General features: G+C 42.4%; 1 protein-coding gene across 2 annotated transcripts; it reads left to right on the top strand.

Moving 5' to 3' along the window:
- Positions 1–1954: 1954 nt before the first annotated feature.
- mapk14b (mitogen-activated protein kinase 14b) lies at positions 1955–25954 on the top strand. Of its 2 annotated transcripts, none has more exons than XM_083971067.1 (12): positions 1955–2401; positions 9293–9422; positions 12820–12878; positions 13906–14017; positions 14954–14983; positions 15148–15195; positions 15302–15416; positions 16087–16158; positions 19293–19372; positions 20008–20086; positions 23481–23654; positions 23760–25954. In XM_083971067.1, the coding sequence occupies exons 1-12, from the start codon at positions 2283–2285 to the stop codon at positions 23825–23827; spliced, it is 1086 nt and encodes a 361-aa protein (XP_083827193.1). In that variant the 5' UTR covers positions 1955–2282; the 3' UTR covers positions 23828–25954. The 2 variants fall into 2 exon arrangements, with proteins under 2 accessions (XP_083827193.1, XP_083827194.1); XM_083971068.1 differs by lacking the exon at positions 19293–19372 and adding an exon at positions 17814–17893.
- The last annotated feature ends 459 nt before the right edge of the window (positions 25955–26413 follow it).

Below are 26413 nucleotides of genomic sequence, written 5' to 3'. Positions count from 1 at the left end.
GGACTTCACCTGAATTTAAGTAAGTGTGAACTGTTACCACTTAAAAACTGTACTCTTTCATCTATCTCCAACATACCTGTAAAAGAGTCTGTCACCTATTTGGGAATCACCATCAACAAAAACACAAGTAACAGATGCTCTCTGAATTTTACCCACATTATAGAAAGAACACAGAAAAAATTCAACTCGTGGTTTCAGAGAGATCTGTCCCTTCAGGGCAGAATTCTTTTATCTAAAGCAGAGGGCTTATCCCGGCTTACATACACAGCAATATCTCTGGAAGTAAATAAACAGACCACTACTGCCATTGACAAAATTCTTTATAACTTTGTGTGGAAAAACAAAATCCATTACATTAAAAAATCAAGTTTAATGAACTCATATGAGAATGGAGGTTTTAATTTTTTAGATTTCTCCACTCTTAATAACACATTCAAAATCAACTGGATCAAACAATTCATCAAAAACCCAACTTCAATCTGGAACTTCATTCCCAACTATATGTTTTCCAAAGTCGGTGGCCTTAAATTTCTGTTACTCTGTACCTACAATATTGAAAAACTTCCCATAAAACTAGCCAACTTTCATAAACAGGTACTTCTTTCCTGGTTTTTGATTTATAAACATAACTTCACCCCCCACAGATATTATATCTGGAATAACAGGGACATACAATATAAACACAAATCACTTTTTCTAGAGAACTGGTTCACCCACGGCATTATTTTGGTTAGTCAGCTTTTCAACTCTAACGGCACACTATTATCATATTCAGAATTTCTAAACAAATATACACTTCCTATTCCTCCAAAAGAATATGCAATAGTATTTGATGCAATACCCTCTGGTGTGATTATGTTATTAAAAAATGTTTTGTTACCTGAGTCTGACCCCTTACCTCTGGAGCCTGTACAGACTGAAGTTGGTCGAATCTGCTTCTCAGCAAAAAACAACCGTACTGTACGTGCATTATTTCAAAAAGAAAACATCAGTACCCCCAATGTTGTCTCATACTGGAATAATTTATTCACAAACCTGATCTGGAAAAACATATGGTCCCTCCCCTACAAATATTTTATCACAAATAAAATCAAAGAAGTATCCCTTAAACTAATCCATCGTATCTATCCCTCCAATTTATTTATGCAAAGATATAAAAAAGACATTAATGAACTCTGCTCATTCTGTAAACAGGCTCCAGAAGATTTTGAACATCTTTTCTGGTCATGTCCTCATATGCAATCCTTTTGGAAAAATGTAACTACTTTTATCCGTCAACATTTCGACAAAAACTTTGCTTTGGACTATAAAAATGTATTGTTTGGTTTCTTTTCAGTCTCGGCTTCCCAATTAAACCAATATTATATAATCAATTTGATATTATTTTTAGCCAAAGCTCATATTCACAACCGCAAATTTACAAATCAAATACTTTGCACTCACCGTTTCAGAAACGAAATCAAACAATACATCAACCTAATTAGTCAATCTGAAAATAAGAAAGCCATCAAGACCATAGTACTATTCTCTCTGTTTCCACGTTTTTGAATAGACCTCTGTTTGCCTAACATAAAATGTACTTTTCCTTTGTCTTCTCCTGCCTGTCATGATACTATGTAACTGAACCTGTTGACAGTATTCCATTTTTTTTGTAACCCCCTCATCCCTCATTTCACATTGTACATCCCAACTACAATCGTCAATAAAAAAAAAAAAAAAAAAAAAAAAAAAAAAAAAAAAAAACAGCACAGCGCCACAGCTGCTGCCCAACTCTCGCGAGATTACGATTATTGCTGCCCGCCCGCCCGCACGGGAGCGCGCAGCCGCCGTAGCGTAGCGTGCGCGTTCTCTGTCCCGCGCGTCCGTCCGTCCGCCCCAGCGCATCGAGAACAGTGTAGGGTGAAAAATCCAGCGAAAGCTGGTCCAGACTGAGCCGAGCTCCCTGACCCGAGCGCGTTCAACAGAGGAAGTTGTCTCCAAACGCCCCGACGTGCACGCAGAGCTGCGGACCGTTTTTATCCTCCGCTGCACGACGGCGCCGAGTTTGCACGACTGTCCGGCAGAAGTTTCGAGCAATCCGGGACCGAGTGGGTTTAGAGTTGCAGTGTGGAGCTGTAGTAACCACCACAGCACGTCGTGCCACAGCCACACACTCACATACACACTACAGTGACGGGGAGGAGGAGGAGGAGGAGGAGAGGAGAGGAGAGAGGGCAGAAGTTTCCGCTGCTGCCTTGTTTTGTCACTGCGGGGCTGCTGCTGCCGCTGCTAAATCCGCAGGAATGTCGCAGAAGGAGAGACCCACTTTCTACCGACAGGAGCTCAACAAGACCGTGTGGGAAGTCCCGGAGCGGTACCAGAACTTGTCCCCCGTCGGCTCCGGCGCTTACGGCTCCGTGTGGTAAGCAGTTGTTGCAGAGAGACAGAGAGAGACAGAGGGTTAGGGTTAGAGAGTAGTATCGAGAGCAGCACGGTTGCACAACAGCAGCGGGTCCCCAGCAGCCAGCAGCCTCCGAGGCCCGGGCAGAGCTGCTGCTTATCAGCCGGGGCGAAGAGGGTGAAGAGAGAGAGGGGAGGGGGGGGTGAATCACTGGTGCTTTTTTGCTGTTGTCTTTGTTTACATGTTCATATACTCACGGCTGCTAGGAATTGAGGGCACACCGTGGTCTGTGCACGCTTCGGGAGGGCTCGCATTTCTTCGGAGAGCAGGCGGGCGGGGATTATTTCTGTTTTTGTGCACATTTCTGTTGTTGTTGTTGTTGTTCCGCCTGTCCTGTGAGCACCTGTGTGTCTGTACTGTAGTCTGTGTCCCGCTCCAGTTTCCAGCAAACACGGGCATCGGTGAAGGAGCAAAAGTTTTATTATTATTATCAGTCCCCGCCGGTGTTATACCTGTGTGTGCAGAGTCTGGGGTTGCTGCTGTTATTTCTTATTGTCTTATCTGTGTGTCTTTCTTTCGATGAGTGGCATGTCCATGCTTGCATTAGTATCAGCCAGAGTGGAGCCTCATCTCCTCCGTGAGATACAATCTGTGGTCACGATGATCACAGGCAGGCAGGGTTAACAACACCTAGTGAAACAATCGCCCTTTCCTCCCCCCCCCACCCCCCCACCTCTGGGACACAACAATTACAGTCCCTGCGTGTACAACCTCGCACTTTTTTTTTTTTTTTTTTTTTTTTAACACACATCCGCACATTGCATGCATTATGCATTTTCAGTTGGGTGCAGCAGCCTGCAGAGTACCAGAAGGTCACGTGGTTTTCAGAAAGTAGGCCCCCCTCGTGCATGGCGAGAGCTGCTTTTTTTTTTTTTTTTTTTTTTTTTTTCTATAGGAGCTCATCCAACGACGATGATGACTCTAGAATGATGTCACCCTTTCTCCCCTTGTGGTTCACCCATGACTCACAGTCCCGAGGTTAGGTAGTGGCCTCAGCTGTGACGCCTTTTAGTCATCACGTAGTCACTGGATGGCATCGTATCATAATTATAACTCCACTGTTAATTTGGACCCCTGCTTCTGTGTACATGTGTATGTGTGTGTGTGTGTGTTTTCCAGTTATTAGTAGTGAGTAGAGCTGCTGAACTATGACCTCATTTTGGTTATTATAGGCAAATCAGCAGAAAGGAAATACCAGTACCCGGTATGTTGAGTTCCTGTGTCATATAGTCATAATAATAATCATATAATAGCTACACAAGAGGACCAAGCAGAGTGCATCAGCATCATTGTTTTCTGCACTTGAGGAAATTCCTTTGTGCTTTCCTTTTTGTATTTGACGACGACAACGTCCCAAACCAGAGTCAGGAGGAGTTTACCTCTCAGAAACACAGAGGAGGAGGAGCATGAAGCCGGGTCGAGTGCCACGGTTGGCTCACAGTAAAACTCTGTAGGTAAAGTGGTGCAAACAGCAGCAGGGGGTCATTAAAACCCTTCACAAGGTTTCTCCTCAGTATAAATATAACCACGCAACAGCAGCAGCAGCAGCTACTCCACTGTGTCAGCTGGACGCACACATTGTTTGTGTTTAAAACATTTTCCCTATCAGTCTGTCAAATACACCACTGCCTCCTCTTTTTATTTTTTTTGGAGGAGTAGGAGAAGTGTATAGAAAGAGAGAGCCTATGATTTGTATAGATAGTATAGACTCTGCTGTGTGCTGACGGCCTCTTGTCTTTTAGTTGAGCAAAAAACATGATGTGAAACTGATGCAGGCTCACAGGACATATGTATGTTTATTAATATGAACCTCAAAATGATGAAACCAAGCAATTTGAATAGAAAATGTCACCTAGGTATCTGTTGCCAAGCATTATAAAGCTTTTAAATAAACATTTCTTCTCCTTTAGAGTGAAAATAATCACAGTGCAGCTCCATAATAATACTTTTCTGTCTAAATAGCACAGATATCATCTGCAGCAGAGGCAAACCACCAAAGTAATCCTTGTAACACTAAAGATAATGGTCCCGTCTTCCTGTAATAAGCCAACCACCTTCTTTATAACAAAGGGAATTGTTATATCAAGCCAATTCTTTTGTATTGCTGCCTTGCTTTGCCTATAAGGACATAATGTTTTCCTGCTTCCTGCTGTCTGACATTTATACAGTAGCTTTCGGCTGTTTCTTCTCTCTCCAGACATTTACAACGACACAGATCATTTAAAAAAAACTGCTGCCGATCTGCTTCAACAGGAAATTTCTGCATATTTAGATGACAGAAACTTCTCAGTGCACTGCAGCTGCAAGCCCAGTGCACTGAGGTAGAAACAGGTGCCGTGTTTAACTTACATTTCTCACGTGAGTCTACTTTTTAAAAAAAAATCACATGTCCAGTAAGTGTTTATTTTGCAGGTGTATTTAGCACCAGCTCTCAGTTTGCTCCAACGACCCCCAGCACCCAGCAGCAGCACAACGTTTCCTCAGCTGACGAAGCATCTGCAGCTTTACATATTTTGCTGATTAAGAGGGGATTTAATGAGGCTAATCTGGTGAGAAGCTGCAATATTGTGGCCGAGTCTGGTTGACGCACCTCGGTTTTCAACCCGATACAAATGTGCACTGACTTGTCAGGTCTGCAAACAAACACACAGAGGAGACTTAAGATCGAAACCAGCAATTTCACACGGCTGGAGCTCCAACACTCATCCTGGCTGCATGACTGAGTGCATCTGATGTCAGAAGAGTAAAACCATTCATTTCGGTATGAAGTTATGCATCAGGCCTCTGAGCCTGAAAATATCTTGGCATGCAGACATCATGGGCACTGTTGCTACTTAAAAAGGGAGAACTTTTTAGCTGCTTTTAAAATACCCAGCCAGTGTGGCGTTCAAAAACACACAATTGTTCTCATGGGATCCTAGTTTTAGACGCCATAAAAGATCTATTGGCTGATTTTAGCGTATTGCTCAGATATAGTACCGTATGTGTGTGGTCATGTTTTGAAAATAACTCCTGGCTGATGCAGCGGGGTCTAGAAGTCTGTGACCACTTTTCCATTCCACCACTTGAATTTGGAAAGTGGTGTAACAGTCGGTCGGTCGTGATCTAAAATGGATGAAATCAGAGAATATTTGCACAGCGGTCTGTTTCATTTAAAGAAGCCTGCCTGTGTGTGGCACTAATGTTATTATAACACACGGTGCGAAGCATCAAATACACGGGATACATTCCTGGAATTTAAGCCCATGTTGCACACAGACAGATGTTTCAGCATAACGCTGGTGTTTCCACCCTTCCTTGAAATTACCGTGCTTGCATTACAACAAGCACTGTCATCAAGTTTCTTTAGAGAAATGAGGCCATTCTTTTTGGACCATTTCTCTCTTTCTACCGTGACCCCTCCTAGTTGCAAGTTTCCAGCTGCGTAGACGCGTGAGTTTGGCGTCATTGTTTGTTTTGCAATACACAGCTGTCAGAAAAAAAACCATGCAATGTTGAAAAAGGATCGATTAGCTCATAGGAAGGCAGATCTGATGGTTCAGACTTTTTAGAACAGGTTCTTCGATCCCCGTCTCCCTTTTTTAAGTTTATATTCTCATATATGTCTTGGTAAAATGATGATGAACAGTTGCAGTATTAAAGTGGAGGCTAACCACCACTGCAGACCAAAGCTGAAGCACATGTTACTTGTTGTCAATCAACTTCATGTCAAAGATCAAGTGGACGCTGCGTTTAAAGACTTCTTCTGACCTCAGAGCAGTTACTGGCAAAAAAACAGCACATAGTTGTGGGAACCAGTCTATCTGGGAGATGAAGGAGGGGATGGTCGAGGAGTTTACTTTAATCAGAAGCTCTGTTTGATGAGCACATGGGAGAATTAGTGTGTTTATATTCCACGTGATAATTTGATTACAGCTGAGATGATTGCTTCTGCTATGTAAACACTTTAACCAGGTTATCTCTCCCCTGCACTAAGGTCATAATTACACTAAATATACACACCGGAAAAGAGATCAGTAAAACCTGTTCCACCTCCCGACATGGACGACGATGTGCACAGCGACGTATTACTGCGCCTCGGGCCACTGAGTGCAGAGCAACAAAAAAAAAACCTTTACTGTCGAAGATTTAGATCTGACAGAGAATCGTGATGATGATGATATGTGTGTGTTCAGCTACAGGGGAGCGAGATGACGACAGGGAATGTGGAAGCGATCGCTGCCTCATCTCGATCGTTAATCATTTTAACATGCAGGCAGATGTTTTGGTTATATTTTCTCCCCGTTGTGTCGTAGCGCTGCTCCTCAATGTGTCTGTTTGTAGATTTTATGCTGACAATAAGATCTTAGACTTGGACTTAAACTGATTTAGTCATTTCTCACGCGTTAAGTTGAGTTTAATAGCAGGAATAGTAATTCAATTTATTGTCACTTTCATGAAAAACCTTTGTTTAACATGGGAGCGAGAAGCCGTTCTCACTGTCTTGTTGTTTGCAAAATAAAAAGGATCATTTAAAAAGGAAGAGACAGCAGCAGTTTTGTTAAGTAAAATAAAAAAATAATGATGATTAGTTGGATACAATCCAATTCACTGTCACTGTTTTGGTTTCTCATCACCTCACAGATGATGTGTTATATAAGTTTGAGGCTGATGTGACAAGTGTTGTTGTACTAGTGTGTGTGTGTGTGCAGCAGCATGAATATACCTGCATCTCAGACTCTGGTAGTTTCATGTGCATGTACAGTATGTGATGTGATGTGTAGAGGGAAAACAGCATCCGTGTCGTCGTGCGCCACTTTTAATCTTCACAAGACGAACATCACAGTTCTCACTCTGCTGTAACAGTTTATTTCCTCTATTGTGGGTGATTAATGATGAATTTATGCAATCGCCTTTACGCCCCCTCCCTCCCTCCCTCCCTCCCTCCCTTGAATTTCATGTGAACCATATGTCTGAATTAAAGTGAATTGATGCTCTGCTCAGCGCTTTCCCATAATGCTGACCTCAAAACGTTGCTGCTTTTTACAGCTCCCCTGTTTATGGCCATTTGTTATTGCACGTCCATTTATTACACACTAATTGTGCGGTGTATGCTTAGAGCCGTCTTGTTTGTCCTGCAGATTAGCAGCAGTTTTTTTTTTTTTTTCAAAAGACTGTGTGTGCATGTGTCTTGTTTTTTCATTTACCTTTTTGGTTCACTCTTCTTCTTTGTTTACCGAGCAGCTGACTTCTCCTTCCCAAGTGACACGTATGAAAAAGTTGTTCTGCAAGCCAAGAACACAGAGTACACTGGGTGTGGGAGATTATCTCTCTGACTTACTGGAAAAAAAAAACACACACGGCTTATCTTAATGTTCTTTCTATGGCCGTGTGGCATTCAGGATCATAACCTGGTCACTGACTTATACTTATGATCACACACACACACACACAGAAACCTCGACGCTCCGGGGTCATCTGCGTTGAAAAGGTCATCAGTTCAGATCTCAATCAGCTTGTGAAACATTATGCACAGATGAAATCATTCTCATCCCCCCCCCCCACGATAACATGTAGCTTTGACTTCAGCTCAGTCTGGGTCAGTAGTTCAGACAGGTAGTGTTCGTGGTTAGCTCCTTCTTTTTTTATAACACCACTCCCTGCAGCTCCTCCTCTGGATTTAAGGATGTGTGTTGTGTCTTTCAAAGATTGCAAAAGCAGTTCCATGAAAAACAAAGTAAACCCCACTGATTAAAGTATTTTACAGTTGGGACCACAAAACCAGGAGCATAGGTTTTTTTTTCTTTTTTCGTCAGACTGATTTTGCAATCACGCATTCTGCGATTCAGCTCAAGTGATTGACCTGGAAGGAATGTGGTTTATTGTAAGTGGGTTGTGTTCCCTCACAGTACAGGAAATGCAGCAATGTCATGCTTCTTGGGGAGGCAAGGCCGGCCCATCTGCCTCTCTCTTTGTCTCTCTCTCTCTCTCTCTCTTGTTTGCCCTCACAGCGTCTTTGTGTCTGTCTCTGTGTCTTGACGTCCACCTTCAAGTCCATCGACCTCATTCTGCAGTTTCTCAGTAGCACCGCTCACTTAAAGGGGGGGCCACTTGTGCCACAAAACAGCCGGAGCACATGTCACTCCATGTTTTCTTTGTCCATGTTCTGTAGACTTACTCTTTTTTCCTTTGCACTCTGCTCTTAGCGGGATGTTCTGCTCCGTTCATAATGAAACGAACATGAATAAATGAACAAAGACCAAAAACAAACACAACCGGCTCCAGCAGAACCACAGGTTCTTGCACCTGCTGGTCTTGATTCAGTCGGGTTTGTTCAGTCACCGGGGGGCAATTTGGGTCACGCAGATAATTGCCTGATGTTTTTTGTTAAAGGTTTGTTTGTTCCTCTTTCAAATATGTCGTAATACCTGAGTGCCTTTTTATAACTGGAACAACGAGATGGGACGGAACGACTTTGATGGATTGCTTCTATTAACAGACGTACAGACGCAATAATGAATTCTCAAATTGAGCTGTGATAATAATAATAATAATAATAATAATAGTAGATTTTCAGGACTTGAACATAATGCTGTTGGTTTTTAACAACACATTCATCCATGTTCCCCAAACAGCTTTAAACTGCACACTCAAATAAGAAGTGAAGCCAAGAGCTCGGTGTTATGCAATTACTTGTGCTTTGTTTACTGGGTTATTTTCCTCCTACGCAGTCTAGTGAAGTATCTCATTATCAGTGAGATCGAGGGAAATGTTTCACGTTGTTATATGACAATTGTTATTAGCCTGATGTAATGAGTTTGCTTTTTTCTCCTCAATTGCTTTACACCACTTGTTTTTTGTTGTTGTTTCCAGCTCATCGTATGATGTGAAGACAGACCTGAAGGTGGCTGTGAAGAAGCTGTCCAGACCCTTCCAGTCCATCATCCACGCAAAGAGAACGTACAGAGAGCTGCGGCTGCTCAAACACATGAAGCACGAGAATGTAAGTCACCTGCAGTCAGCCCTCCAGCCTTAAAGTCTCACTGCTGTTGTACAGTGTGTGCATTGTCCTCCAGTTAAAAGACTGCAAAAGCATTCACTGCTTATACTTTTTCCTACTATATCATTATGTCTTTCTGACCTGCAGCTTATGACGACCGGAGCTTATTTACCTCTGCTCTCAGGAATGTGCCTTTATGTGTGTGTGTGTGAGTGAACATGCACGTGACATAAAAGTCGACATGGAACTAAAAGTAGAGACTGAAACCAGCCGACGCGCCTGTTGTTGTTGATGTCAAATTTTCTGCAGATTTTTCTGAATGAATGTGAAAAATTGAACATTGAGTTACTAGAAAAAGTCCAGTTTTTCCGGCTCACAAAGACTCCTTTTGTAAAAGAAGGTGAACAGAACCCCTTTAGAAGACACTGTGATGCATTGTATACATGCATCACTAAAGAGACATCCAGCCTGTAAACATCCAAGGCCTAGAACAGTCGGCTGTGGTTTGTGTGTTTGTGTGTTTGTGTGTGTGCAACCCAACACCTCACTGTCCCTCCTGCCCACACCACAACAACAGGAGCTGAGCTGAACCCTACAGGTGGATTCTTGGAAAAAAAACAAAAAAAAAACACAACGCAACTGTTAAGAAGCTTAAAGTTGTTTCATGTTTCATGTGCAGCGTCGTAAACACGCACATGATCACAGGGGCCTCCAGTCAGCAGCAGAGGGGGGGGGGGGGTTGTGGTCGGTGTGATGTCCTGTGTGACGAGCTCTACACACACACACACACACACACACACACACACACACACACACACATTAAACCCAGACACAGTCTCAGTTCTTGCTGCATCCAGCGACCATCACAACCAAACAGAGAGGATCATTATGTGTTATGTAATAAGAGTTTCATGCTTCCTCAATCTGAAGTGCAAGTGAGGCTATAACTTTCTTTTTTTAAGGAGAGGGGTGTGTGTCTGTGTGTGTGTGTGTGTGTGTATTTGTATTATAAAATGTCCTCAGTAACTCTATATTAGCTAACGTAATGGGCAGAAATGGCTCGTTACGGGAGCTTAGCGATGAGTGACTGCTGCTTTCTCTGGTATCGTCGGCCTGCAGGGCACAGGGAAGTGAAGTGGAGCGGTTTTAGAGGATGCACTCACAGAGCGAAGAAAGAAACTGCAGCTTGAAGAATTATGGAGCGTCTCAAAGGAGGGAGAAAAAAGAAACACACCACCAGCAGCAGTTACAGACCCAGAGAACAGCAGTGAAATGAAAAACCCGTCTCTAGGAAGTTAATTTGATTTAAAACGAACATTATTTTACCGCCTAATTGCCCCGAAGAGCTCATTACACACACACTGTGGAATTCATGCAGAGAGTGAGACCCCGAGACGCCGACATCGTGTACTGGCGTCTCATCAGCTTTTAATAAATGACTGAGATGTAGAAGTTATTAACGAAGATTGGACTGACAGGCTGAGCAACGCAGACGTTAACTTTAAGAAAATATGAAATATGTGATTTAAAGCGACTGCTTTGAGTTATTTAAATGTGACCCATAAAAGAAAAAGAAAAAGAAAATGCACAGTTTCTGCTCGCCTTCGTGTGTTTAGACAAAATGCTAAAAGGAAGCAGTTTATGTAAAGAACATCACATGATGCTGCCAAACCATAGTGGGAACAACATAGTGGTTCCATCACTCATGCCAAAACGTCTTGCACAACCAGCTTATCCTTGTTTTTTTTTATATAAACATTTATTATGAATATTTATTGCACTACTAGAACAGATTGAACCCTCTTGTCTGGGACTGTGGGGTTTAGTGCTGTGCGGTGTTCTGCTACCTGACAGGTAGGATTTCAGTATTTTGTAGAATCAGCGCCTGAGTTATTGTGCACCGTGCAGCAGCAGCTCGTGTCACAGATAATAAATAATGATAACAGCATAAGCCTATATATATACTGTATATAGAGTGTTGTAGCTGTGCAGTCGTCCTGTTAGTGATTATTAATGAGCCTGTTGTTGTCAGCTTCTGTTTCATCATAACAGGACAAATTGCGTAAAGCTGCTTTTTTTTTTGTTCTTTAAGCTTCAAAGTGTTTTAATCCCCACCTATGCTTTTTTTTATATATTGAGAGGGATTCTGTGTTTTGCTCTCACTGTTGCCAGGAGACTCCCTGGGTCTGGATTTTTTGGAAAGCCCGAGCCGACCAATCAGCTGTTTGTTGTGGCGGCGGTCGACCAATCGGCTTTGAGTTTGTGCCCTGTGTGGGCGGGCTTGTTCCTGTGTTTTTACAATACCTATCCTCCTCAGCCTCTCTCCCCCTCTCTCTCTCCAGGGGGGTGGGGGTTGGGGTGTGGGGGCTTGGGGCTCGGGGCTGCTCTCTGCCAGTGTGTCTGCGTCTATATGCGCATGCATACGCAGTTCCTGAAGATAAACACACACAAATGCCACATGATTACCCCTCTAATCTGTTTCCTCTTTGTCCTTCCTCTTTCCTTCATTTGGTTCAAACTGAGACTTTGCATAAAACGAACCCTTTAATGTACATTAATCATCCAATTATTCTTTGTGTGCAGCACCAGCAGCAGCTTATCCTATTTATTTTTATTTTTTATTTTTTTGGTTTCACACATTATTCGCGATTTGCTTGGTTTCACACGTTGTGTATGGTTTTCCTGTCGTGCAGGCACAAAGCCACATGTTTTGCAAGTGGAATAAGCAGCAGCTGAATGATCATGAATCTGTTAAGCCTCTGTAAAGAGCCAGAGCAACATATTCACAATATAAATGATACCAGAAGCAAACAGCCATTATGGGAACAAGCATGTGGCAGCACATCCCTCTCAAATTCACATTTCCCTGTGCTCACACTCGCTGCTGTCTGTAGTGTCACGTTGATGCACAGGCTTCGTTTTATCTGTTGTGGTTGTTATTTGCCAAATTTATGTGATTCATCCATTTTGATGAAGAGGAAAACCTGTTGTTGTCTCTGTAATTTGATGCTGAAGTGAGGAGCCCTTGAAACTTGAGTCGTGTTACAGAAGCAGGAATTCCCTGTTGGTTTTTTTTTCGTTTTGTTTGAATAAAACAAATGAAACTGGAGATACGGCAGAACAAAAGAACATCGAGTGCTTTGATTCTGTGGAAATGTCGCACACCCGCGGGCCGTCACTCAGTCAGTTTGTCGTCTTTATCAACAAACAACAACTGTGGTGATTGTGGTATCAGAGAGGAAATGGTTCGTGTTTTTGCTTTTAAGAGGCGCGGGCTGATACTTCAAGGTATCGAGCTGCTTGTTCAGAGACGACAAGGTGGCAACTGTGACTTAAAAGTCCTTTTTGTGAATGTTTTCTGACTTCCTACTCTCTCTTTCTGTTTTGTTTTTCCCTCCAGGTGATCGGCCTATTAGATGTTTTCACACCAGCGACGACTTTAGAGGAGTTCAATGATGTGTAAGTCTCCTTCTCTCTCTCCATTCACTCTTTGTCTCCGGCTCCTTGATGTTTTTATTTCTCTGCCTCGCTCCCCATCTGAGCTCCTGTAGCTTTAGCTTCCCTCGTCCGAACACAATGAAACCCTTGACATCAGCAGACGACTGCAGGATAAACTAGAGTTACACACACACAGACACACACACACACACACACACACACACACGGACACACACAGACACTTTAATCCTACAGCTCATAAACTTCATGCGAGTCCGTCCGGCATGTGGCACGTTGTACCAAGGTGAATGGAGGGGGAACATGTGCACTGTGCACATTACAGCTAGTCGCCATGGTAACAGCCATCTGGCAGTCTCTGGGGGTAGTGTGTGTGTCTGTGTGTTTTATGTGTGTGTATCTGTGTGTACAGAATACTCAATCAGTGTCCTTGGTTTCCCTACGTGGTGTGGCGTCATCAACATCATGTTGCACATTTGTGGAAATGTGAGATGGACACGGACACACACACACACACACACACACACACACACACACACACACACACACACACACACACACACACACACACACACACACACACACACACACACACACACACACTCTACTCACTGATGCTACACAATAAAAACCGACAGTTCTCCTTCAGGTGAGCTGCAGTAACAGACAGAAACATGCAACAAAGGCAGAGACATGCACAGACTCACAGGGCTGATCTCTGGTTGTGGAATGGGGTCAGATGGTGCAGATATACAATGCGCACACATGCACACGCACACACACACACACACTACACATAAACACTCATGCTGCAGCCAGCCGTCCAATCTCATAAAGAAAAGAGTGAAACAATTCCTTTTTCCTCTCTTACAACAAGAGTTAATTATGCATGAGCCACTAGCTTTTCCTTTAAAACAGGCACATTTACTTTACGGATCACAACACTGCAAGCACCAACAGTCAGTAAGAGAGGGACAGCGAAGGAAGATGGAGGAGGCTGTAACCGTCTGATTGGCTGTTTGATTTGCAGGTACTTGGTGACTCACCTAATGGGAGCAGACCTCAACAACATCGTCAAGTGTCAGAAGCTGACCGACGACCACGTCCAGTTCCTCATCTACCAGATCCTCAGAGGTTTGAAGGTGAGTGAGGTCGCCTCGGCAGCGTGACTCTGTTTGTTCAGCTCCGCTCTGCTCTCGCCCCTCTGCTGCTTCCTCACGTCCTCAGGCTGTTGTTGCTGGACCGACTCTGAAACTCTCTGAACTTAAGACACTTACCTCGCTTTAGTTGGAAATTCAAGTTGGAAACTTTTGTCTGTTTTTCTAACTAATGGCCCATTGAATCAGAATCAACCTTTTGTCGAAGGTTTTCTGTTATACTATGACCTAGATATAAAAACCCTGAAGTTAGAAGGACCACTGTTCAAATATTTGAGACTGAAGTTGGTGTAGCTGATTCTAAAGTTGTGCTCATTTTAAAGGGACCTTTAATTGTCGGTGCAAGCTATTTTTAGAACAGTGGAGCAGAACCGTGAGCTGCTCAGAGCTACACTACGGAGGCTCATCAAATACACAATCCAACAACTCCACAAAGCTCTGGCGGACAAGTTGTGACCTGCACATTCACCACGCTATGAGATAATAATAGAACGTTACGAGACAGAGTTGTTTTAGAGGTAAATGCAGAGACTGCTTGATGAAAAACTGTCCCTGAAGGCAACGCGCATCAGCGGTTTTGCATGAATTTGCCTCTAAAACAACTCTGTCTCGTAATGTTCTGTTATTATCTCATAGTGTGGTGAATGTGCAGGTCACAACTTGTCCACCAGAGCGTTTTGGAGTTGTTGGATTGTGTATTTGATGAGGGAAACAAAGAAATCCCATTAGCCTCCATAGCGTAGCTCTGAGCAGCTCGCGGCTCTGCTCTGCCGTTCTGAAAATAGTTTGCACTGACAAATAAAGGTAACGAACCTACTGCTATGACTATAGGGATTATGGCAATGGTCCAATTTGCCAAAATGTTGAACTATCCCTTTAAGTTGCAAGTCATAATTGTTTTCTTCTTCTTCTCTCCAACAGTACATCCATTCTGCAGACATCATCCACAGAGTAAGTGATGACCACAGTTATTTTTCATCTCTCCAGAGAATACATGTGTTACAGCGCTTTAACATCTTGAAAGGGGATCTACTGTAAGATGATTAGGAGAAAGTGATGTGCAAACCAATAAGTCAATATCTGACTTCTGTCTTTCCCTCTTTCCTTCTCCTTAGGACCTGAAGCCCAGTAATCTGGCTGTGAATGAAGACTGTGAGCTCAAGGTCAGAGCAGTTTCTTTTTTAATGTTCACCATCTATAATTTAGCCGATCATTGAGTGGCAGGTGTTCATTGGGGTGCACAAACATTAACACAAACATTTTCTGCAGATCCTGGACTTCGGTTTGGCGCGGCACACGGACGATGAGATGACAGGATACGTGGCCACGCGATGGTACCGAGCCCCAGAGATCATGCTCAACTGGATGCACTACAACATGACAGGTACACACACAAGACATTCAGAATGAAACTGGGCAGAAATAACTTCCTATCATTTGAGTGTTTAGGGTTTGATTTGACAAAGGCACTTGGACTATAATGGAGGAAAGAAATAACACTTGAAGGTTATTTTGTTGTTTGCAGTAGAGCATAAAAATCATGAATTTAACAGATAAGTTTGGCTTTTTCTTTTCTGGCGTCAGTAAGAAATGATGAGTGTGATTTGAGAGGAACTAGGGCAGCTTTTCAATTTTCTGCCTCATTCATCATGACGTCAGATGCAGAACTGGCCAGAGTGTCCAAACCAAGACATTTTCCCCCGCTGGATGGATGTTGCATTTTGCTTTGGCACAGGACTTCATCCCATCATTTTTAAGAATATCACACAACACTCAGCAGATGTAGCTTTTTTTTTCTTTCATTTCTCTTGCCAGGATTTAAGAATAAAAACAAAGTTCTGCTTTATCCATTAGTGGTTTCACCAGCAACTGTTAAACAGATTCTGCAAAGAAATGCATGCTGAATCACTGAAGTATCAAAAAGTCTTGTGTTGAAACTGAAATCCATGTGTCTCCTGTGCAGCTTTATCAACCAGATTATGTAGTTAAATTGATAAATCCTGTGCTAAAAGAGATTGATTGATCATGCTACATGTCTTTTTTTCTCCTACCAGTGGATATCTGGTCAGTAGGCTGCATCATGGCTGAACTACTCACTGGACGGACGCTCTTCCCTGGTACAGACCGTATCCTTCCACCTTGTGTCACTGCCATGCAAAAATAAAATGGCTTTCTGGACTCAACTTGTAGGTATTGTGATAATAGATGGATGCAGTCTGCTCTCTCTTTTTTTTTTAATATATCCACATTGGACTAGATTCACAGAAGCTGCATAAAAAGAATCACTGTGTGCTGCCCTGCTGTCGGCCCTGACACAGAGTGTGGCTTTGTTTTGAACACCGCAGGGTTTCAAACACAATTTTTCTGACTTCAAGCTGATTCAAAAGCTGTGCTGAGTATTGAATTTTGCGAGCTGCATGCCAAAATAGTCAAGGAAGTGTGTGTGTGTGTGTGTGCATGTGAATGTGCGTTGGTGTGTGTGTGATAGAAGCTGGAGCCCTGTGTGGGTTATGATTCACCGCTGCCCGCTGTTGTCTCCACTGTTTCTCCACGATGCCGTGCACCTTCCTGTTTCCCTCCCACATAGCTTCCCATGCACAGCAGCAGAGCATTCATATGTTCAACAGAAAATCACAGGAAGACACTGTGTAATTAGGGCACACAGACACACACACACACACACACACACACACACAGTCACACAACCGCACACACACACACACAATCAAAATGACAGAAGTTAGTGAACACTCTGCTATGGGCCATGTACTGGTCAAGTTAAAAAGCATGAGGTGGCTGTTACATAATGTGTTTGTGATCCCTGCTCTAAGTGATCACTGCATGCTCTGTGTGTGTGTGTGTGTGTGAGTGTGTGTGTCAGAGTGCATCTATTTAAATGCATGCCCTCCTCTCACCACATTTAAATTTCCCAAAAAGAGGTGGTGGTGGAGCTGCCCACCTGCAGAGCTTAGATACACGACAGCCTCTCTGATCCGGTTGGTTTTCACCTGTCTCAATGAAAGGTGAGCTTTGGCTCCGTGCAAACCGACCGAGGCCATGGGTGTGTGGGAGGAAATCTGAGACAAGAAAAAGAAGAAGAATCCAAAATGAGCTCTAGTGTCTTAGAAAAAAAAAAAAAACTCCCACACCATTCAATTACAGGTGCAGTGTGCAGGAGTTCATTCACAGACACAGAGGATGAACAACAACACACCTACTGACACTTTAGAAGCAGACTTTAGTATGGCCAAAGGCAAATTAATGAGCCTATTGGCAGAAAATCAATTGGCAATAACTTTGATCTGGAAATAGATTCAGGTGTTTGGCAAGCAAAAATATTTAATATTTATTTCCCAGGTTTCAGTTTCTCTAATGTAAACAACCTGCTGCCTTTTGATAGTTATTAGATAATCCTAATGCTGAAATCAATAATAATCAGTCATGAAAGTAATAGTTAGTTGCACTGTTTGTTGTGCAATTTTTAATATTGCCTGCCCCATGCTGCTTGGTTTTTTCTAACACAATATAACCCTGAATAATATATGATATTCTGCTGATGAACATGGACATTTTCAAGATTTATTCAAAATTCTGAATAATAATTAATTATGCATTTGATTTGTCAGTACCTTGGTTAACTTTTTTTTATTTTTATGATTGAATTAAAAAGGTTTCACCCGGGCACAGATGACAGCTGTGACTGTTGTGACCTCTCACCCCTCTCTCCTTTTATCCCCCTCCCTCCATCCCTCCTGTGTTTTCCTTCATGTGAGTGTGGTAGACATTGATCAGTTGAAGCTTATAATGATGCTCGTCGGGACCCCAGGGCCTGAACTCTTGATGAAAATCTCTTCAGAGTCAGTGAGTGTCAAGAAACCATCCCACCCCGGTTTTATTTTATTTTTTTTACCGCTCTGCCCCTCCTTTTGCCTTGTGTTTGTGTCGCCTCCGTGTTGCGCTGTCGAGATAACGAGATGTACTGACGCTGCCACCTCTTTAAGCTGCACTCTGAAAGTGTGTGTTCTCTAAAACGGCTTCATTTTTGCACTTTAGCACAAGTCTTTGATTCCCACTTGTCTCTGGCATGTACTGTGACTTCCTTGCAGTCTTACTAATACTTTATGTAAGAGGCCTGTGGTGCAGCACTGTGGTTTACAACTGTCCATGAATCTCTCATTATAATAATACAGTTAAAGGGATACGGCAACTTTTTTTTTCGTGTCTTGCCTCACTCCCGAGTCCATGAAAAGCAGATAAACACCATCCTTTTGACTGTGCGTGCAGTAACAAGGGAGATACGCACCGCTAATTAGCTTAGCTCAAACGCTGGAAGTGTATGGGTAGTGTTAGCCTGCCTCCACCTAAAGTCATCAGAGAAACTCTTCAGCAACTCTAAACGGAAACCGACGGACCGATCTTCGTCTCAGAGCTGACAAAACTCTCCGGTAAGGCATCTTGAGCAGTCAAATGCCGGTAACGGGACGAGATCGGTCAAAACGGAGGGTTCAAGCAAGACGGTTTATTTTGGTTCAAGCTAGCTACATCGAGGGTAGGTTAGCTTCCTATTTCAAAGTAAAAGCAAAGCACAAATTCTATCGTCATGGTTTCTGTATGTAAAGGGAAGGGTGTTTTATTTTGTGAAAGTAACCGGAAGTGCATTGGTCACAACGGCTAGCTTGAGTAGCGCCGAATTCGTCCGAACAAAATTGTAAACAGCTGGTATTTAGACAAATTAACGACACACTGCTGATCTAAACGGCTACTTTCTCACCTGAAAATGTTTGAAATGTCGATAAAGTGATATATTTACAGAGTTTAGAGCTAAAATGAAACCAGCTTCTGACTGCTGATTTCGGCTCGGGTAGGAGGCAGGCTAACACTACCCATACACTTCCAGCGTTTGAGCTAAGCTAATTAGCGGTGCGCCAGCTCTGCCCGTATCTCCCTTGTTACTGCACACACAGTCGAAAGGATGGTGTCTATCTGCTTGTCTTGGACTCGGGATTGAGGCAAGACACGAAAAAAAAATGTTGGTGTATCCCTTTAAATTAGTCAAGGGTTGCTGCTGTATAGCGAAGCTCAGAAACTGTCTTCCTCCCTTTTCCATCCTCACCCCTTGTGTACCCCTTCCCTCTCTCCTCCTTCTCTTACCCCCCCTCCCCCCTTACCCCTCTTATACACAATCCACCCTAACTACCCCATGCTGCTTTTTGACATGCTGACCACCGTGTTATGATGCCCCTTGACTCAGAAGCTGTAGATATAAACCAGCTGCAGCAGATAATGCGCCTGACGGGGACACCCCCAGCCTCCCTCATAAGCAGGATGCCCAGCCATGAGGTGAGACACGTGCCCTTCCCTTCCGCCTTCCCCCCACGTGCCCCCCGGCTCCCCCTCCTCCTCCTCCTCCTCCTCCTCCTCCTCCCTCTCCTCACCTGCCTCCCAACTGGAGTCATGGCAACCGTCCATCATCCTACAGTGTATTTACAAAGACAGCGTTAGATATGATGTATTGAAACGTTTCCCATCATCAGGTCCTCTTCCTGCAAATCAGCCTCTGCTCTCACTCCACTTCCTCTGTGTTTCTTCTCTGACTCACCGACCGTGCTTGTCACAGCGAGGCTTCCCAAAAGTGCTTTGCCAGTGCAGCCAGTGTATTCTGATGATGATGATGAGCTGTCTGTCGCATCGGTGACACATCTTGATTCTGGAAATGAGGACACATACACACAATATTTGTTAATGCACTGACTTGATTTGGGTGTTTTAAAATGCAATGCTTGGAAGCATGCAAAGATGTTCAGTGTGTGTTTTTTTGTGCTTCTGCTAAATTGTAGTAAATGAAGAAGTGTGTGATCAGTCATCAGATTGTCAGATGTAGCGTTTCAAAGGCCTTGAACTACCTGCTGCCTCTTTTTTTTTTTTTTTTTTTAAAGAGCTCATTCACAGTGTTGTTGTTTATTTGTTTGTCGCAGGCGAGGAACTACATTAACTCACTTCCCCACATGCCCAAGAGGAACTTTGCTGATGTGTTCATTGGTGCGAACCCTCTTGGTAAGTTAAGTTCCCCTCTCACCTACTCACACTGCCCCCTGGCTCACTGAGGCCCTCTAGTGGTGTCATAACGATACAGGAAGAAGATTGTGAGGGTTAGATATGATAAATCATGGTTTTATTTCAGAAGTTACGAGTTTTAATACTTTAACTTTAAGGTGTTCTCACATCTGCAGCTTGATTTATTTATTTGGTCCACAATAGAGGAAAAAAAATGTTTTCAAACTGACAGGTAACTCAATGGTATGACAGTTTTGATGCTCATCGTGCAGCATCATCATCAAATCCAGATGACTGGCAACAAGTTTTGCAATAATTCAAAGCTTTTAGTGTTTATTTATGTGTTTGGTAGCATCACTATTCATAACCAGGGATGCAAACAGCGCGCCGAAAAGCGAAACTCGCTTTTTTCATGACCAATTAGGTGACTTGTGTGAATCGTTCAGATCCGAAGAGTTTTTGTTTTTGGGAGGGGGGCGGGGTCTCAGCTGGGGTCAGTAAAATGTTTTTCTAACAGGCTGACAGTGACAATCACGTGAAACTGAGGCGAACTCATTCATGGTTGTCTCTGGTTATACTGATAACTGCCGACCTCCAATGTTGACGCGCGACGTATCCGCGTGGTATCCGCGTGCATTCGGTCGTTTTTCCCCGTGCATGTCCGTTGCTGTGTCAGGCAGGTGTTTCCCACGGAGCTCTGCCCCGTTTCAGAGGTGAAGGAGAGAAGTCGCCTCCGCGATGTAGAATGTGTTCAATTAAAGTGAAACTAACACATTATATAGGCCTATATGTCCATTACACACTTTTAGGCCTTAAAATGTCTTAAATTTGTTGAATTATTGTGTTCAAGACTTAAATAAGACAGCTCTTAAATTTTCGTATGCCCACCATGGGCGAGCATTTCGCTCGCATTTGCCCCTAAAAAAAAAAAAACATGTGTTAACCAGGAAAATCACAAAAAAGAAAGAGCACAACCTGCGATTGGTCAAAAACTACAAATCCCACAATTCTCTGGCCTCAACAATAACAGTAGTTAGTGTAAGTAAGGGAGAGTGGAGCTGTAGGTGAAAAGAGGAAACAACGCCACGTCTGGCCCTGTTCTATGTTGTTCGTTCACACCGTCACCGTTTATTCGTTACGTCCGCGGTGTAAAAGGCCGTGACGCAAAGACGCGATTAGGCGCGAGACGCGGTAGACGCGACTTTTTTTTTTTGCGACGCAATACACCCGATTCTTTTATGGCGACGGGACCCTCGCGTCTTCGTCTATTTCATCGTGTTTGGTGGGAAGACCCAAAGGGGCTTCCCACTCAAACACGAGGAACGCTTTTTTTTCGCGCGAGCTTTTACGCGCAACCAAACGCGAGATACGCGAGATACGCGAATTAGCGCTCGTTTTCACTCGTTTCAAAAAAAAAATTTCACTACAACAATTTTTTTTTTTTTTTTCTTTTTCAAAGGAGGTTAAATCGAAAGCAACTGGACTTAGTTATTTACTTATTATAACTAAGTCCAGTTGCTTTCGATTTAACCTCCTTTGAAAAAAAAAAGTATAGGAAGACGTTTCACCTCTCATCCAAGAGGCTTCATCAGTTCATGTAGCATCTGACCAGGCTGGGACTGGTCCAACTATCTGGTGTGGAGACTCAGTATAAGTCCAGTTGCTTTCGATTTAACCTCCTTTGAAATACTATGACCTGGACAAATGAGAATATGCACAGGCCTACAACAACATTTCTGCTCTCACCAACCATGGTTGAGGCGATAACGTGACGCACAGTATACTGTTATGAGACACATTATGCATCCCAACTGTCTTTTTTTTTAGAGGATTTTTTTTTTTTACCAAGAATGCGCCCAAAAAAATCATGATCCAGGGGCCAAAATTCGAAACAAATATATATATTTTTTTAATCATAATTCTCATTATTCTCCTGATGTCGGTTTAATGTAAACAGATTGCGCTGATATGCGTCATGTGACAGCGGGGCAGAGCTGCAGCTGCTGTGCTGTGATGGACCTGATCAGACTGGTGGTGGTCCACAGTCAATCAGTCCCAGAGCCTTCCTATTCACCTCCAATGTAGACGCGACGTGCGCGCTCGTTACCCAAAGCGGCGCGTATCCGCGTGCATTCGGTGCGACGGCGCCGCCGTTTTCCCCCCCGTGCATGTCCGTTGCTGTGTCAGGCAGGTGTCTCCCACGGAGCTCTGCCCCGTTTCAGAGGTGAAGGAGAGACGTCGCCTCCGCGATGTAGAATGTGTTCAATTAAAGTGAAACTAACACATTATATCGGCCTATATGTCCATTACACACTGAATGGGATGTTAAATCCCATGTCTTTATTTCTTCAGTTTATTTTAATAGTAATAATTATGACTAACATTCAGTGAAGACCTAAAAATCAGTATCTCCAAAATTGAAATATTGCAATGGTTTTTATTTTTTTAAAGCATTTTTAATATAGAAATGTTGGCCTTCTGAAAACTGTCCATCTATATGCACTCAATACTTGGTTGGGGTTGAACTACTGGAAATAGACTTTTCTGTGATATTGTTAATGGTGGGCCCCCCCCCCCCCCCCCCCCCCCACGACAATTCCTCTCTTTTTTGGTCCTGACCCGTTTGCATCCCTGCATAACAGGTTGTGAATTTGCTGCCTCATAACACTACAAACACTGAGAAACAGGTTGAGACGGGATGAGAGAAGTGTCTTATACATAAATAATATTATAGGAAGTATATCAGTTCTTTATGTTAGAAAACAGCACTTCTGAAAATCTGTGCACCTATGAATTGCATAGTGTTGGCATACCTATTATAAATGAACACATAATTTATACAGGTCAGTTATACAGTCATTTCACAGTCACCAGATGGATTTGTCAAAGGTTAAGCTTTTCAAATCTTGTTAAAATAATAGTAATAGAAAAGTTTGTTCCAAGTGGACTGAGGTCATGTTTTTAGACACACTGGGTCCGGCTATTTGATCGACAGTTTTCATGACACCATCCCAACTGAGCCGAACAGGGCAAACAGACCAGGGTTTGTTTTAACCAGACCAAACACATAAGCCGCGTTTCCATCCGAGGAACTTTTCCCGGGAACCAGGAACCTTTCAGGGAACTATATGTGTTTCGACCACGGGAACCAGGAACTGACTTTAGTTCAGGGGTAAAATAGTTCCCCCAAAAATTCCAGCTGCAAGCCCACTGTTTTGTTTTTTATGTGGATTCTTTGATTGTTCTCCAGCATACATATAAATAAAAAATGGAATCCTATAGGACACTATATATAAAGAGACGAGTGTATTTGCTCTTACTTTTGTGCTCTGTCTTGTATTTAGTATTTTCTCTCACACTCACCATTGTCCCTCTCTTTGTTGCTGTGTTGAAGCTGTGGACCTGCTGGAGAAAATGCTGGTGCTGGACACAGACAAGCGGATCACAGCGACCGAGGCTCTCGCTCATGCGTACTTCGCCCAGTACCACGATCCAGACGACGAGCCTGAAGCAGAGCCTTACGACCAGAGCTTCGAAAGCCGCGAGCTGGAAATTGAGGAGTGGAAGAGTAAGTTTTTGAGGTTGAAATTGAGTAGATTGAAGAAGTAATATTCTCATTATATATCGACGGAAACTATCTGTACAAACCATTTTTTCTTTATTTTTTCCTCAGAATTAACCTACGAGGAGGTAATCAGCTTTGAGGCGCCATCGTTTGACGGAGACGACATGGAGTCCTGATTAGGAGGCGCCTTTTTTCCTCCGTCTTTTGTTTTCCAATAGACACTCTTTAAGGACTATCAGTCTCATGTGACTATCCACCACCACTGTCCTCACACACACATGCACAACCATGACATTCAAGTGCCTGCCGTCATTCATCTCTGGGGCGACGATGCAAAATCAGAGAGAAACTCTACATCCTACAAAAACTCTGATCCTGCCTCCCGCCCACTTTGCTGTTTTTTCTTTTTCTTTTCTTTTTACCTTGCATCCCAACGTGCTGAGGCCGACTTTAATTCTTCATATATTTTCTGTGAGTTTTTGCCCCAGACATTTGTATAATACGTTTATATTATGGCCCCTTCTTTGAGTCACAAAACTAGAAGTTACATGTCAGTATCTTAAAGCAAATTGGGAAAATTGAACTGCTGATATGTTTTTTTTATTATTATTATGAGGCTGTACTTCTTAGCAGTTATTAATACTGTAGGGAAATGATGTGTCTAAAAGTTCATCTTTTCTCCACATGTTAGATTAAATGTTATTATCTATCAGTGCATAGAAACATGTAAATATGACAGCGAGCAGTATTTGTACAGAAATAAATTAGAAAAAAAAAAAACAGTTACCATATGTGTGTAATAGTCACGCCTCAGCTGACCCCTTTTGACAGTATGAATTTTATTACTAGAGTTTAGCCTGAAATGGCAAAGATATGGAAAAGATACAGTATGTAATTTATTACACTTGTATAGAATAGGCTACAAAGGAGAATTCATGGCTTAATATTTCTCATTGTTGAATTTAAAGGCTTACATTGCCCCATATTTTAAGAAAAATAAGAGTTTGGAGAGTATGGCTCGTGTGTCACAGGTTAAACATTTTATTTAATTTCCACTCCTTTTCCTCCATTTAGCACTTCTGTGTCGTTGTCGTTTCTGAAGAATGTTTTAGTAAATAGTCACCGACAGGACCACTGCAGCATGATGAAGCCGGATCAGGCTTAGTAGTAGTTTATCGAATTTTGATGTTTTCCATCACAACATCAACTGACAATGTAATTTAATCATATTGCATTTATAAAACACAGTACTATTAATGTTTATTGAATGTTTGGGGGGGCAGCAGTTTGCCCTGTATTTATGATCTTTTTGTTATGTTGTTTGTATATCGATGTAAAAGAGAATATTATTTGTCAGAATTTAAGGTTCTTTTTATTATTTATGGAGAGCTTACTGTACCACAAACCAAATATATCAATAACGTCAATAATCTCATGCATTGAGAGCCATGGTGACTGCAGTTACAGCTTGTGTGTATCAGTATCAGAGCCAACAATGTCATTGACTCGTTATTGGACGACCATATCCGTTATAATCCGTCTGACAGACTTCTTGCACATCTTGCAGTTGTTTCTCAGAAGTTGTGAGTTGCTGAAAATGTATTTACCTTCTTGTTGTATTCCCTGAGGTACTGCACCTTTCAAAATTGCCATATTCAAAAAGAAATTATGCAACACAAAAAATATCTAGAAATTAAGTATTACAAGTTACAACAGTACAACCACTGTTAAATTATTATTGAAAATGAAACCAAACAGCACTCAGATGTGACATACAAGCTATATCCACAGTTGCCCTGGTCAAATTCAACCAAACAATATCAGTGTCTTCACAATTTCATTTGCAACTGCTTTTCGTATAACTTTTGTTTTAATGTAGTCCTTTTTTCTAATGTATTATTTTATTCTTGTGTGTTAAATCAAGATTTGATGGTATTCTGTAATATTGATTGTTTTTATGAGCAATGCTAGAAACCATATTTTGTCATTCATTTGAATAATTTTGTAGGGCACGTTCGTGGAAAAGAGTGTACGTTTACTCACTGGATGCTGAAGGGCAATGCTGAAGCCTCACACTCAGTCATTTTAAAAAAACAACTGCATCGATAGGATATAGTTAGGATATTTATCTTGTTCATACCCCAGTGTTGCCAGTTAATTTGGTTATTGGTTATGCTTTCTTTGCCTGAGATGTGTTCATATCTTTTTACAATGTTCTTTATCACATGTACCAAGACAGCAGGCCACGCCACCTGTAAATACCACCATTAGAAAATAAAGACTACTATTTTTCAAACCTGTAACAGTGTCTGGGTCTATCGTTGTGTTTAGTTTTAGCTGTGTTAGCATCTCAACACTGGGTGGCAGCAGAGCACAAGTGGAGGAAAACATCACTCCCAACAAAGGATGACCAAAACTGAGGGAAGGGGCAGGTTAGGTGCAACACAAATATATAGAATATTATCGTTCAAAATAATAATAATTTAAATTTAATTGTATCTACTAGTGTTTGCACTCTTTAAGCTACAGATTAAACAAAAAACATGAGGCAGAAAAGACAGGGTAGCTACTCACAGAGGTTAAAAGGTCTCAGTACAATTACATTACTACTTGTCAGTCACTGCAAGGGTTAATAAATAACTGAAGAATTTATGTTATTCTAGTAGTTAAACTTGCAATGAAAACAAAAAGAAGATGGAAACAAAAATAAGCAAAGCTGATTCAGTAATAATACTTTAAAAATTAAGACAGCTGTTTTGTGA

Source organism: Trachurus trachurus, assembly GCF_905171665.1.
Source record: "Trachurus trachurus genome assembly, chromosome: 5".
Taxonomy (NCBI): domain Eukaryota; kingdom Metazoa; phylum Chordata; class Actinopteri; order Carangiformes; family Carangidae; genus Trachurus; species Trachurus trachurus.
Note: the sequence above shows the minus strand (reverse complement) of the source record. Positions and strands in the feature narration are given on the sequence as shown.

Coding starts and splice junctions, on each gene's coding strand:
- mapk14b (XM_083971067.1), top strand. CDS start 2,283: ATGTCGCAGAAGGAGAGACCCACTTTCTACCGACAGGAGCTCAACAAG. Junction 14,018..14,953: donor AGATCCTCAGAGGTTTGAAG/GTGAGTGAGGTC, acceptor TCTCTCCAACAG/TACATCCATTCTGCAGACAT. Junction 15,196..15,301: donor ATGAAGACTGTGAGCTCAAG/GTCAGAGCAGTT, acceptor CATTTTCTGCAG/ATCCTGGACTTCGGTTTGGC.